Genomic DNA, 14,768 nt, shown 5'->3' with positions numbered 1-14,768 from the left:
CTCTGCCTTGGTTTCCTCATCCACAAAATGTGTAATAATGGTACTACCTCATTTGAAGACTAAGTGAATCAATATACAAAGCATTGTAACACTGCCTGAAACATAGCAAGTATTATATAAATGTTAGGTATTCAAACTTGTACAACAACATCTAGCTATAAAGGTAATATACAACGGCCGTAGCATCCATATTATTTTGCTTCTGTTGCATTCTGACCTAGTGACCCAAGTTCCGAATTCCTTTTTGTGATGGTGCTTTTGGCTTCTTTGTCAAATAGGATGAAAACTTCCTCAAATGCAGAAACATATTCTTTGGTCAGTTTATTGGCCACTGCATAGCTAAGGAAGAAAGAAGGGAGGAAGGGCATACCAGCACAGGGGCTATAACATCTATGGAAGCTGTGGGTGGCACTGTTTCACGTTTTATGCATTTAAGTCTTCAGTAAGTTCAGAATATTTTTTAGTATAACATACTAAGTAGCAATCCAACTTTTTTCCAAGTGACTGGCCAATTGTTCCAAGACCATTTATTATATAATCCATTCTTTCTGCATTGATTTGAAATATCTTCAGACCCAATACTACATTTTTACATTCACTTGCTAATTCCGATACCAAATAATTCAGTTTATTTTTCCTTTTCTCCTCTGCCAGGACCATACTGTCTTAATTACTATATATTTTTTTTTAAATGTTAACCGGTAGGGCAAATCCCTTCCCTTTTTCTTTTTCTAAATTTTCTAGGCTGTTCTCATAAACTTTAGGGTTATTTTCACTAGTTTCAAGTCTTATTAAAATCTCTTTGGGATTGTGACTAAAATTTCATCTCATTAATATATTACTTTACAAAAATTTTATATTTTTATATTACTGAGTATAACCTTCTAGGAATATGTTATACCTCATATTCACATCTTACATTGCTCATAGATTTCTTCATATGGCTAGAAAATAATAACAGCTAATATTTTTAGGTACTATAACTTACTACATGCCAGGCAGTGTTTAGGCGCTTTACATATATTATTTAATTATCATATGAGGTAGCACTATCATTACTTCCATTTTATGGATGAGGAAACTGAGTACAGAGAGGTTAAATAACTTAGCCAACATCACATATATGGTAAGTGCTAAATAAATATTTGATGACTGAAAGTATATACAAAAGAAAATCATAATACTGAATTTTTAAAAAACATCAGTAATCCGGTGTAGGATCTTCTGCCTTCCTTGTTTTAGTTAGTCTTACAATATCTCTATAAAGTAGTTGGCATTTTCATTAGAAATAACGAATGGATAGCCACTTGCACAAAACTTGGCACATGGTAGGGGCTGAATAAATGGCAGCTATTAATACCACAGCTATTATAACAATTAAAAACTGGTGTAACATTAAGGAGACACCAAAGATAACCCCATGATTTAGATGTAAGTTACAATGACAGGATATATAAAAAACAGTGAGTACTAGATAATGGATACTTAATGCATGCAGGCATAAAAACCTAGATGATGGGTTGACAGGTGCAGCAAACCACCATGGCACATGTATACCTATGTAACAAATCTGCACATTCTGCACATGTATCCCAGAACTTAACATATTTTTTTTAAATGAGGAAGAATAAATAAATAAATAAAACAAAGTTTTCTCCCTATCTCTGGAATTAAGTCTGAGTTCTTAAGCTTTCTGATCCACAATTTTATCATCATCAAGTAAATTATGATGCCAATTACTTATGTTCATTAATTCTATTCAGAATTACAGCTTCTTTTAGCCCTCAATTATTTATTGAGCACTTACTGTATGAAAGTCACTATGTCAGGCAAAAGACAGATGAGGGCCTTTTTGGAATTTATGTGCTAGTGGGAGAATATACAACACATAACTAAATAGGTGAGATAAAGAGTGTGAGAACTCCTATAAAAGGAATAAACAGGGTCACATGATAGAGAAGGGAAGAGAATAGAGTGAAAAAAAGGTCTGAGGAGGTGACATTTAGCTAAGACCCCAAAATGGCAAGAAATAAGCCTTGTGAAAATTTGAGGGAAGAGAATAAATACTAAGGAGGGAGAAGGCCCTCAAGAAATAAAGATCTTAGCTCTTGAAGAGCTAATTCAAAGGCCCTCAAGAAATAAAGATCTTAGCTCTTGAAGAAATGGAAGACAGTCCATAATCCTTGGTTCTTCCCTTTGCATCTAATCTACCAGTGTGGCTAAAGCATAACAAGAGATATCAAATCTTGTATGAGATCAGGTTGAAGAGGAAGAGAAATACAATCATGTGATACCTTTTGGGCCATGATAAGTAATTTGGCTTTTAATCTAAGTAACATTAAAAGAGATTGAGCAGGGTTAAGGCATAATCAGATTTAAATTTAAAAAAAGTTTTCTATCTTAAAAGAGTAATTAGGAAAAATACGAAAATTTTCATAGCAATACATTTAGCAACTTAGATAAAATAGACAAACTTTTAGAAAGACAGAAACTATCAAAGTTCACTCAAGAAGAAACAGATAACCTAAATAGCCCTAAATTGATTGGATTAATTAGAATTTAAGTTAAAAATCTTCCCACAAAGAAAATCCAGGCCCACACAGCTTCGCTGGTGAATTCTATCAAACATTTAAGGAAGAAAAATGCCCAGTGTATAAAAACTCTTTCAGAAAATAGAGGAGAAATGTATTAGTCTGTTTTCATGCTGCTGATAAAGACATACCCGAAACTGGGCAACTCACACACAAAAAAGAGGTTTCATGGACCCACAGACATGGCTGAGGACACTTGACAATCATGGTGGAAGGCAAGGAGTAGCAAGTCACGTCTTACATGGATGGCAGCAGGCAAAAAGAAAGAGAGTGTGTGCAGGGGAACTCCTCTTTATAAAACCATCATATTTCATAAGACTTATTCACTATCACAAGAACAGCATGAGAAAGACCTGCCCCTGTGATTCAATTACCTCCCACTGAGCCCCTCCCACAACACGTGGAAATTGTGGGAGTTACAATTCAAGAAGAGATTTGGGTGGGGACACAGCCAAACCATATCAAGAAAGAAATATATTCTAACTCATTCTATGAGGCCAGCATCACCCTCATACCAAAACCACATAAAGACATTGCAAAAAGAAAAAGAAAAAAGAAAACTACAGACCACTATACCTCGTGAACAAAGATGGAAAAATTCTAAACAAAATTTTAGCAAACTGAGTCCATCAAAATGTTAAAAGCATAATACATCATGACCAAGTGGGATTTATCATAGGAATGCTGGATTGGTTTAACATTCAAAAATTAACATCATCCACCACATTAACCAACCGTAAAAGAAAAACCATACGATCCTCAACAGATGCAGAAAAAAATGGAAGTTTTATCCTGTCAGAAATATACTTAACATTGTAGCATGTATAATGTACCAAACTTGAAAGTTTAACTTCTTTAAAAGTAGCCATCACTTGCTATAGTTCTCTGTATCCAGTGGCACCAAGCAGCACTAGATTGGGTACATGGCACTCACATACAATAAATCCTTTCAAACTGAACGCATAGCAAGTAACACAAAGGTCTAACTTATAACAGAGACAGAAGTGGAAAATGCAATGCAAAATGCTTAAATACCATTGCATACAGTACTTCATACTTCACCACTTAAACCTCCTTGTTAAGAAACCACAAAGAAAATTAAAAGGCCTACGCTTATGCAACTAAAAAAGACACACACATGGAGGGGTATGGGAGAGGTCCAGGTGTAAGGATGTTGGAAAACATTCCAATGCAGACATGCAAGTAAAATATTTAATCAAAAGTTTACATCAAAATGTGTTATAAAAACACACTTGAACATGGTCATAACAGTCAAATCAGTCAAATACCCATGCAATGTATAACAGAAGTTGTAGTGATCACCTCTAGGCCCTGACTGCTAATAAACTCCAACTATACAATGCTGCAAGTATAGACTTATACCTTCCAGTTAATTTTGTAGGGAGAGGAACGAAAACTGCCACATATCAAGTTAATATGGCACAGTATCTATATAATAGGTTGCCATGTAGACAGACCTATTGGACTCATTCATGGAGCCTTATCTGCTATATCCCCAACCACTGTGCTCACAGCACTCGATACTTCACATGATTCTGTTATCTCCATATGACCTCCTAAGAATTATGATTCAGTGCACTCTATGGTGAGTTCTCAATCTGATTCCCTTTGTTCATTTCACTACTTAAAGAAAGTCCAAGGACAATGTTACTTTACAGAAATCCAAGATCTAAGGTTCATCGGAAAAAATGAAACTAAATTAAAAGTTCTTCAATCTGTGGATTCTGATCAAAAAAGGAACACAGTAAAAATTCTTACAACTGCAAAAAAAAAAGAAAAGAAAATGATATTGCATCCATTAAACATCAGACTACAAAAAAGAAAAGAAAACTCACCATTATCATTACTAACTTAGAAGTGAAGAATTAATTTTGCTAGCTGCAAAAGCAATGTGATTTAAAATGAAATGTTATGTCAGTGTATCAGAGACGGACATAATATGGTGTCAATAGTGGCTTCACAATCCTTGAAATACTGTTATCCTGATTATTCCCACAGTGTAAATAGATTAGCTCCCCCGAAACCTGCCACACACACACACACACACACAAAATACAATTCTAAATCCCACAAACTAATGAGCAGGGCAAACATAAAAGAACAATAGGAAATGAAATATGATCTGAAAATGTCAAAGCACTATCAACAATGAGACTATCAAACTACAAATGTTTTATGCTTCCCTCCATTCTCAGTGTCTTCACTGAATACTCCCTTTATCTCCTCACCATATCTGAAATCTGGCTCTCCCCTGTAATGGGCTCTCTTCCTTTCAATCCTCTTCAGCAGAGGCCTCAGTCACTCTTCTCTAACACCACATATAACTCAATGAGAGCAAAGACTTAATGCAACACAGTATTCCTAGCGCCTGGGATAAAAGAGTGAGGGAATAAATACTATCTCCAGGTGGGGAAGTGGGTGGGTTGTCTGTCCCACTTACTATTTCACCTCACTATTACAACAACCTCTTCTTCTTTAAGACTCAAGCCATCTATTTCCATCTATCAACTTTTTAGTCACTCACACATTCTCTGAAAGCCTTGACCCTTAAATGACAGTTTCACTTGTCATGTCATGTCAGGACATTTCAAAATCCAGTTGGACTGACTGAGCCAAAAACTTTGTCCCATAATTCATTATTATGATGAAATCCAAAGAACTTCACCTACATTAAACTTAAGCAATTCATTCCCATGACTACACTCTGGATCAGATATGCGTATTACAGTTCCCTGCAGGGCTTGTTAAAACACTGATTGCCCAACCCCCAGACTTTCTGGTTCAGAAGGTCAGGGATAGAGCCCAGGAACTGCATTTTTAAAGTTCTCAAGCAATACTTCTGATCCTGACACCAACTTTAAGAACCACAGGCCTAGTATCTTTTCATGAGCTGGAAATGATTAGCATCCAAAACATGGTCTCAACTCTCAACAGAAAAAACAGTAGTCAGGAAGCAGGAGACTTCACTTCCCTCTGATACGCCTTTATACTTTTCCATTTTAGTAACCAATTTCACCTCCTTCTTTCTAGCCTTAGAAGGATATCCCTTCTCGCGTTCAAGATAATGTTTCTACTTATTTTCTCTATCCTATGCTATATGCTATTCCAAATCTCTGCTCCATCAAACAGCACTTGCCATGCCTATAATTTCAAACTCTCCTTCACTACTGGAAAAGTACACATATTTTTATGTTAATAGATGCTGAACAGACTGACTTCCAGAAAGACTGTTACATCCTGGCAGAAGAATAGTTTATTCCCATTAGTGGTTAAAACAAAGAGAAATTCTGGATCAGGAATCTTAGTCCAGCTGAGAATGGAAGTACCATACTGAGAAGAGGCTGGACTAGGCATAACCAAACACTGAAACTACCACCTCCTTTCCCCTGTTCCTCTTTGAACATTAACAGACAGGTTTCCACTCTTCAAACAGGAGCCTGGAAGATTCCTCCCCAGGAAAACTGAACAATAAAAGAAAGAGCTTCAGACACTGAAAGCTGGAAATCCGTCAATGAAATGCTGGGTCCCTACTCAATCACCTTAGGATGAGGCCCACCTAGGGTGACCAACTCCTCTGTTTTGCCCGAGACTGTCATGGTTTTAGTACTGAAAGTCTTATGTCCTAGAAAACCTCTCAGTCCTAGGCAAGCTAGGATGGCTAATCACCCTAGACACACCTCTGGATAAGCCCCAGCTCTAAGTGCAAAGCTTCCAATTTGTTTTTTGTCTTCCTCTTAAACATGAATGGATAGTCAAGGATTGCCAGACATTTGAGGAAAACTAAAGACTAATGCAAACGAAAAAAGGAACACAGTGAAAATTCTTGCAAATGCAAAAACAAAAAAGAAAAGAAAAGAAAATGATATTGCATCCATTAAACATGAGACTACAAAAAAGAAAAGAAAAACAAAGCGCTATTAGAATGAAATGAGTTTCTGGCTTAAAAGGGCCCACCAAAACCCAAGTACATTGTATGAAAAAACAGTCACACCAAGGTGCTTCACTGTAAAATTTCAGAATCTCAGAACAAAGAAAAGGTCTCCAAAATGTGGGTAGGGAATCTTCACATACAAAAGGCGAAAATCAGAATTGATACCAATACTTCTTATAAGCAGCTCTGAGTGCTGGAAAACAATGATTAATGCCCTCCATTAACGCCCTCCATTTTCCTCCTAAAGAAAAATTGTTTCCAACCTAGAGTCTAAGACATTTTGCAGCATGCTGTGTTACTTCTCATGTACCTCTTCTAAAGAAGCTACTAGAAGATATGCTCTACCAAAAACAAGAGAATAAACTAAGATAAAAATGTGGGATCTGAGAAACGAGGGATCCAAGCCAGGAGAAAGCGACAGAAGTCCCCAGGATGGCAACTGTGCAGCAGGCCTGGGGAGCAATGAGTCCAGACTGGAGCCAAAGGACAGAGCATTCTGAAAACTGACTGATGACTCAAATGCATTGAAAGGATTCTTTTCACTTCTAGAGAATAGTTCTAGGATAAATGAGTGATTAAAGCACAAAAAACTAAGCAAAAAGATAACAGAACATCATTAACCCAGGGAAAACAAACAAAAATATATAAGAAAGGAAATGCATGTGCAATTCCCTATAGGCTTAGCTATGTATAATATAATGTAATATAATATAATATAATATACATAATATAATACATAGTCATAATAATAAAAGCACTGAATATTGACCAAACAAAAAACTGAAATATTCCCATACTAGGAAAATAGATGGAGAAGGAGGGGTATATGATTGTGCATGGAGAAGGGAAAGTATAAGAAAGCTAATCTTTTTCTTTCATGGAGGAAGACAATAGATAACATCTAATATTAAAAACTCAGGAGAATTGCTTGAACCCGGGAGGTGGAGGTTGCAGTGAGCCCAGATCACACCACTGCACTCCAACCTAAGCGACAGAGAGAGACTCCATCTCAAAACAAAAGACAACTGAAGAAGAAGAAATATAAGTATTTCATTTAGAAACGAGTAAAGGCCAGGCATGGTGGCTCATACCTATAATCCCAGCACTTTGGGAGGCTGGGGTGGGCAGATCACTTGAGGCCAGGAGTTCGACACATGCCTGGCCAACATGGTGAAGCCCTGTCTCTACTAAGACTACAAAAATTAGCCAGGCATGGTGGCAGACACCTGTAATCCCAGCTACTCATGAGGCTGATACAGGAGAATCTCTTGAACCCAGGAGGTGGAGGGTTGCAGTGAGCTGAGATCATACCACTGCACTCCAGTCTGGGCAAGAGAGTGAGACTCTGTCTAAAAAAACAAACAAACAAAAAAGAATGTGGAATAAATATCACAGGAATACACCAGTGTTAAAAGTGGTTGCCTCTGAGAACATCTGTTGGAACTAGAAAAGCTGATTTTTTGGTTATTATTTATTTTTTTAAAGATATATTTATGTTATATATTCATGGGGTACATGTGATATTTCGTTACCTGTATAGAACGTGTAATGATCATGTCAGGGTGTTTTAGTACATTCACTTTGAGTATTCATCATTTCTATGTGTTGAGAAAAATCCAAGGCCTTTCTTCTAGCTACTTTATACCAATACAATACACTACTGTTAACTATAGTCAGTCTACTCTGCTGACTATGCCAATTCTGTTGGTGTAAGTAAGTTCCAACAATAGAACTTACACCTTTCATCTAACTTGCATGTTTGTAGCTGTTTACCTCCCTCTTCATCCCTCCTCCCAGCCCTGCACCCTTCCCAGCCTCTAGTATCTATCATTATACTCTCTGCCTTTATGAGATCAATTTTAGGAAAGTTGACTTTAAAGATCATTTAAGCTTTTTTTTTCCTCCTAATGAAGCCAAAAAATATATTCTGCAGCCAAAAGAAAAGAAGCTAAAGAATATTCTGGAAAAGAATAAAAATGAACAAGTTCCAAAAAAATATGTAAAAGTATCATAAAACTGCATTTATTAAAAAACATGAAGAACACATGAAGAGGCGAAAAACATGGAAAGAAACTCCCGGCCACAGGATAATCTACTTTACAATACAGTTAGCATTGCAAGGCAGTAGGAGAAAGGCAGATTATACAATAAATGGTTGTGGACCATGTAATAAGCCATCCAAAGGAGAGGGAGAAGAAAAGTAGATCCCTTCCTCAGTGCCTGCCCTTAAAATCTAGATGCATCAACTTAAAGATCACAAATGAAATTGTAAAAATACTAGAAGACATGGCAGAATTGTTTTATAATCTTGGAGTAGGAAAGCCCTCTCTAAGAAACTCATAAAACCCTGAAGTCTTAAAGGAAGAGACTTAGCATTTTGGCCACATAACAATGATACTTTCTATACAACCAAATAAACATTGTAAATGATGTCAAAAGACAAACCAGGAAAGATTCTTGTCACGTATGACAGATATAACACAATTTTACAGTTGTGTAAGAATCAACTGAAAATCAATAAGGAAAACATGGAAAACACAATTGAAAAATGGGCAAGGGTTTCGAACTGGCAATTCACAGAATAAGAATAAACATTTATGTTCAAACTCACAATTTAAAACGCATTTCGAATACCTGCAATCGCTCAAGCATCTGTCCCTAATTCTATTGACAATGATCTAGCAAAAGTTACAAGTGACTCAGCTGCCAAATGTCAGAATATTCTAATTTTTAATTTTTATTTTTTTATTTTTTATTTTTTAAAATATTTTTTTGAGACGGAGTCTCACTCGGCCCCCCAGGCTGGAGTACGGTGGTGTCATCTGGGCGCACTGCAACCTCTGCCTCCCAGGTTCAATCAATTCTCCTGCCTCAGCCTCCCGAGTAGCTGGGACTATAGGCATGTGCCACCACGCCCGGCTAATTTTTTGTTTTTTAGTAGAGATGGGGTTTCATCATGTTAGCCAGGATGGTCTTGATCTCCTGACCTTGTGATCTACCCACCTCAGCCTCCCAAAGTGCTGGGATTACAGGCGTGAGCCATTGCACCCGGCCAAATATTCTATAATAAACATATAATCATGTTGAAATGAGGCAGAAAAAGTTTAGAAAACTGGCAAAAATATTGATGAAGTTTTAAATATTAAGAAATGCTTTAAAAACCACATTACAAAACTGCATATATAGTATATACTTCCAACTGTGACACAAACACACACACACAACAGACAACATAATGTAAATACATAGAAGAAAAACACAAAATCCAGACGTCAAAATATTAAGGGTGGTTGTTAACAATGGGTCAAGCGATTTTAATTCCTTCTCCAAGGTTTTCTATGTTTACCAAATTCTCTATACTTTAAAATCAGACATAGTTATGAGTATCTACAAAAAGTCTCCTCATCCAGACTTTTACACTCACCAGGAATAATGAAAATAAGCAGCTTAGGCCTTTTGACACTTTGATCATGAAAGAGGTCTGTCCAGGGCCCACATTTTAGAACCTGGGTTTCAGCTCCACCACACAAAATGAATTCCTCATGAACAGGAATTTCTTCCTTGAGTTCTGAGTCCATTTCTAAATAAGGGGAGAAAAGTAGTATGAAGAGTCAGTAAAATGTAAAACCTTGAGCCAAAGACAAAATTCAAGAATTAAAAAGGGCAAGTTTCAATATACCTAGAAGGAAACGCCACAAGGACATCTGGGAAACTATAAGACTATTCAGTGATTCTGGATTACACGATTGCAAGACAAGTAAAACAAACCACGAAAGTACTTAGAAAGGAGGAGACATATGCTTGGAAAAATGAAAGACTATAGAGGGGTTTGAGTCAAAACCATAACTTCCACAAATTCCCTCTGCTGGAATTCTCTTTTAACTCTGTGCATTACCATGAGACAGGTTCCCCTACCTTCACCTGGTGAGGAAGTGCAGAGGTTCTGGCTTGCCCTTGCATTCACTCCATAGAAGAGTAAGAGGGACAATGAACTCCCTATGGTCTCTTATTTCCTCATATTACTCTTCTCTTCTCCCAAATTCCATGTGTGTGTGTGTGTGTGTGTGTGTATGTATGAATATGTGTGTGTATATATATGTATATATACACACACATATATATCCACACATACTATATCTATCTATATACACACACAATATACATTTTATATATATATATATATATATATACACACACACACACATATATACGTTGCCCAGGCTGGAGTTCAGTGGCATGATCTTGGCTCACTGCAAACTCTGCCTCCCAGGTTCAAGCAATTCTCCTGCCTCAGCCTCCTGAGTAGCTGGGACTACAGGCACGTACCACCACGCCTGGCTAATTTTTGTATTTTTAGTAGAGATGGGGTTTTGCCATGTTGGCCAGGCCGGTCTTGAACCCCTGATCTCAGATAATCCACCCACCTCGGCCTCCCAAAGTGCTGGGATTACAGGCATGAGCCATCACATCCAGCCCCAATAAGCATATTTTATGTATTAAAGCACTACATTAAATTATGAAATGGATAGGTGGAAAAAAAACCCAGGATATACTATCATGAACCATTTCCTGAGTAATTAGTTATGTGCAAAAATGTAGGTCCCAATTATTTCTATCACTCCTCCACCTCTGCCCCTGCCTTCCTCATCTATTGACAGCACCAAATCTCAAACCTTCATTGGTCTTTCTGTCTTTCTCTTCCCCTCTCTTCCACTCACTCAAAGCACTCCAGAGTTAAGATTCAAAGGGCCCTTCTAGCTTATTCTCCTCTTACCACTTTACATCAGCCTTGCACTTTAGTCTTCTTGTCCTTGAATTTCCCTAGTGCCCCTATGCTTTTCTGCTTCTACAACTTTGCTCATATTTAATTCTCCAACCATATTTAATCCCATAACTGCACTTTGTACAGCTATCAGTTTATTACCTCTCTACTCCAAATTCATTCTTCATTGTCTTATCTGGAAAAGTGGATCTGGGCCTTTAAAATATTTTTCGTTTGCCAGTATGACATGATGCTAAGCTCTGTCAATACAGTGCACTGGAAAAGGAGGGAAGGAGTTTTCTCAGCAGGTTTCTGGAGAGTTTATATTTTACCCCTCCACTGTTCCACTGCTGTGAGATTTCTCTATTGCAGTGGTTCACAACTAGAGACAATTTGCCCTCAGAGGACATATGGCAATATTTGGAGATATTTTCCATTGTCATAACCTGGGGAACTACTGAGATACAGTAAATAGAGGCCAAGGATACTGCTAAATATCCTACAATACACAGGACAGCTCCCCACAACAAATAATTATCCAGCCCTGAAGGTCAATAATGCCAAGGCTGAAAAACAACACTGCTGTAGTACTAGGTGCCTGCAGGGGAAAGCTTTCTCCAGCATCTGGCTAGCGGCTGTGTGCTTTCTTTCTCCAGCTCTCTACTCAGGCAGCAGCAGCACTATAGCCAGGAGCCCCAGACCAGGTGGCTACTCCCCAGCCCCTCTCCTCAAACCATATCCACTGGCTTGGCCAGCCAGCCACCTGACCTTTGTTCCACACAGCAGCTTGGTATATTGTCCTGCCCCAAGCTGTACACAGCAGTGCTCTAGATTGCTACACAGGGAGGCCTCTCCAACTTGCAATTCCAGTGGTATCTAAAGTGGTGCTCCAACTCCTTCTACTAACTAACCAACCTCAACTCACTTGCACCCCAAGGGTTGTTACTGTGGCCCTGCCGCACTGCCCTGATTCTCTCTGCATGCTCTCCTACCAGTCTTAACTCACCTGCTCACACTGTGATTGTGCACCAGCGTTGGCTCAGACAACCCAGCAAATTTCTCTACCATCCAATGGGCTACAGCCACACTTTCAATGAGGTCTGAACCTCATTTCAATTCCGTCCTTCATTGGGTACTTTTCCTCAGCCCTAGGGTACCTTTTGGAGTTCTCCTTATAGAGTGACTTCATAGTTTTTCTCTTATCATACCCTAATAATTCTTTAAGTTAAACTAACAATTTTAGTTACTATGTGGTTTCTGTCTTCTGATTTGATCCAGACTGATATATCTCTCATGTGTCTGTGCAAATTTTTCTTTATAAATCTTTCCCTCATTATACACAGCTCAAATTCTACTTGTTACATGAAGCCTTCCTTGAGCACCCCAGGTAAACGAAGGAAATCACCTCTTCCTCTAAACTCACAGCATCTGTCTTTATTATAAGGTGGCAGTGGTAAAGGCACACAGCTAAGCTTCACCTGGTAAAATTTGTCATGTCATGCCACACTTTCCCACAGCACCACAGACAAGCAACTGATGCAAGGGCTATGTGTCCCTGCCCAGATTGAACATCCTAAGGCAAATGCAATGTTGGCTAGGTTGTAGTGAAATGGGAAATTCCACACATTGATGGTAATAATAAAAATGGCTTTGCAAAGCAATCTGGCAGCATGGATCAATACTCATAAAAGGTATAAACTTTGATTCAGTCATTCAATTCTGAAAAAAACCTAAAATATTTTAAGACTGATGCATGGAATGCTAATTATAACAGTGAAAAGCTGAAAAAACTAAATGGTCATGGATAGATGAATGCTTAATTATGATAACCCATTATCAGATACTAAAAAAATTACATATATGACTCGATATTAAGGAATAATTAAATAAATTGTAACTCAATATAATGATCAAATATTATGTTCCATCAAAACTGCTCTGCTAAGTTGGTTATAATTTATGCATTTCTTTTCTAACATTTCTAAAATTTTACTTCTCTAGCCTGATGTTATATTGCCTCTTTCATTCTCTTTGTTTATTCCTTTATTGTTTATTCTGTCAATTTAGTGAATTTAGGAAGAAATAAACATATTTATTCTAACCTCTATGTTTAACCAAAAGTCCAAAACTGATTCTCTTAAGAATACTTAGAAAAATGAAAAATCCCCACTTAGAAAGTGGAGACCACTGTCCATTAAAAATATATGGACTAAATAAAGTATCACTTCATATTTTCTTATGGACTGATTTTTTACTTCACTAATAAATGCCACTGCAGCCCATTCTCCAAAACTATCACAAACTACAGTATATTTATGTAAGTTCTGACCTTTATAATGTGTTAGAAACAATATTAGATTTAGCAGTAAACACTATATTAGAGCACTGACTGAGAAGACACTGGCCAAACTGAATACCTTCACCAGAAGAGAATTTAAAGTTATTAACTATAAAGTTGTTAAATATATTCAAATCATAAATATCAATACTTAACTTCAAGTAAATGACATCGTGGGAGCTTGATTAGCCACAAAATTAGTGAGAATTCAACTAGATATGAAAATCAAGCTCAGTCTATAAACATTGGAAAACAAAAAAGTACAACTCTAACACCTCAAATAAGATAAGCTGAGAAACATGGAATTAAAATGCTGGCTAGCTGCTGTATAGCTTCCCCTGTAGGCACCTAATTCCATGTATTTATAAAGCATCGTTTATTTTACTTCACTCTCATATTTCTGAATCTCACACACCCATGTAAAAGCAGCAATGGAAAATCTGAGGCACGAGAATTAAAACTCTTCCCTACCTAAGAATACAAGGTAGTTCAGTTCTGCAAATAACTGTCAGATTAACAAAGGAGAGTACGTTGTAATTATATACTGGTAAAGGATAATGGCACGCCTTCAGCCTCAGCCCATAAGCAATCTTTAATAAAATCAATTTTCATAAGCAGTAAGACTTGTGCTGGATAAAAACCAAGCGTGGATACAATCTGTGCAACTTAGGCAAGCCTATTTTCTTAAATATAGGTTTTAATTTGTTTAATGGGCTTCTAATTTTATTTAGTAAGAGGGTTTTTTTCCAATTAAATCTCATACAAACCTAGATAATTTGACTAGTGTAAATTTTAGAGGTTCAAATTTATAATATTTGTTATACTATTTATAATACAAACATATAAAGTCATGGGCTGATTTATTTATATGTTTAAATATATACTTAATATACATTAAGTGATTCTATGTAGTTAAATACTTATAATATTTATTTATTATAAAGTTAGCCATTGAGAACAGTAAGACTGTACTAATAAATAAAATATTTGAAAGTGGAGTTATAAATGATACATCTTAATCAGCTTCAGCAAACAGTAAAATGTCTGCATTTTACTTTGGCTACTTGGTAATACTGCTTTATTCATGTAAGAACTGTAGATGATAACAATTTTTTTAAGGTTTGT

The 14,768-nt window shown here is 36.9% G+C and overlaps 1 protein-coding gene across 6 annotated transcripts in view; it reads right to left on the bottom strand.

Annotated features, from left to right (window-relative positions):
• Nucleotides 1-14,768, bottom strand: part of LDAH (lipid droplet associated hydrolase) — a 138,289-nt gene that overhangs the window by 106,361 nt on the left and 17,160 nt on the right. For all 6 annotated transcript variants that reach the window (XR_010130046.1, XR_010130047.1, XR_010130048.1 and 3 more), the window contains exon 2: nucleotides 9,968-10,123. Coding sequence is in view for 3 of the 6 variants with exons in the window: in XM_063696035.1 (XP_063552105.1) it covers nucleotides 9,968-10,121 (154 nt within the window). In the remaining 3 variants the exon portion in view is untranslated. The remainder of the gene's footprint in view (nucleotides 1-9,967; nucleotides 10,124-14,768) is intronic.

The sequence above is a fragment of the Gorilla gorilla genome, chromosome 12 (genome assembly GCF_029281585.2).
Source record: "Gorilla gorilla gorilla isolate KB3781 chromosome 12, NHGRI_mGorGor1-v2.1_pri, whole genome shotgun sequence".
In the NCBI taxonomy this organism is placed as follows: domain Eukaryota; kingdom Metazoa; phylum Chordata; class Mammalia; order Primates; family Hominidae; genus Gorilla; species Gorilla gorilla.
The sequence above is the reverse complement of the archived record's forward strand: the minus strand, read 5'-3'. Positions and strand labels throughout refer to the sequence as shown.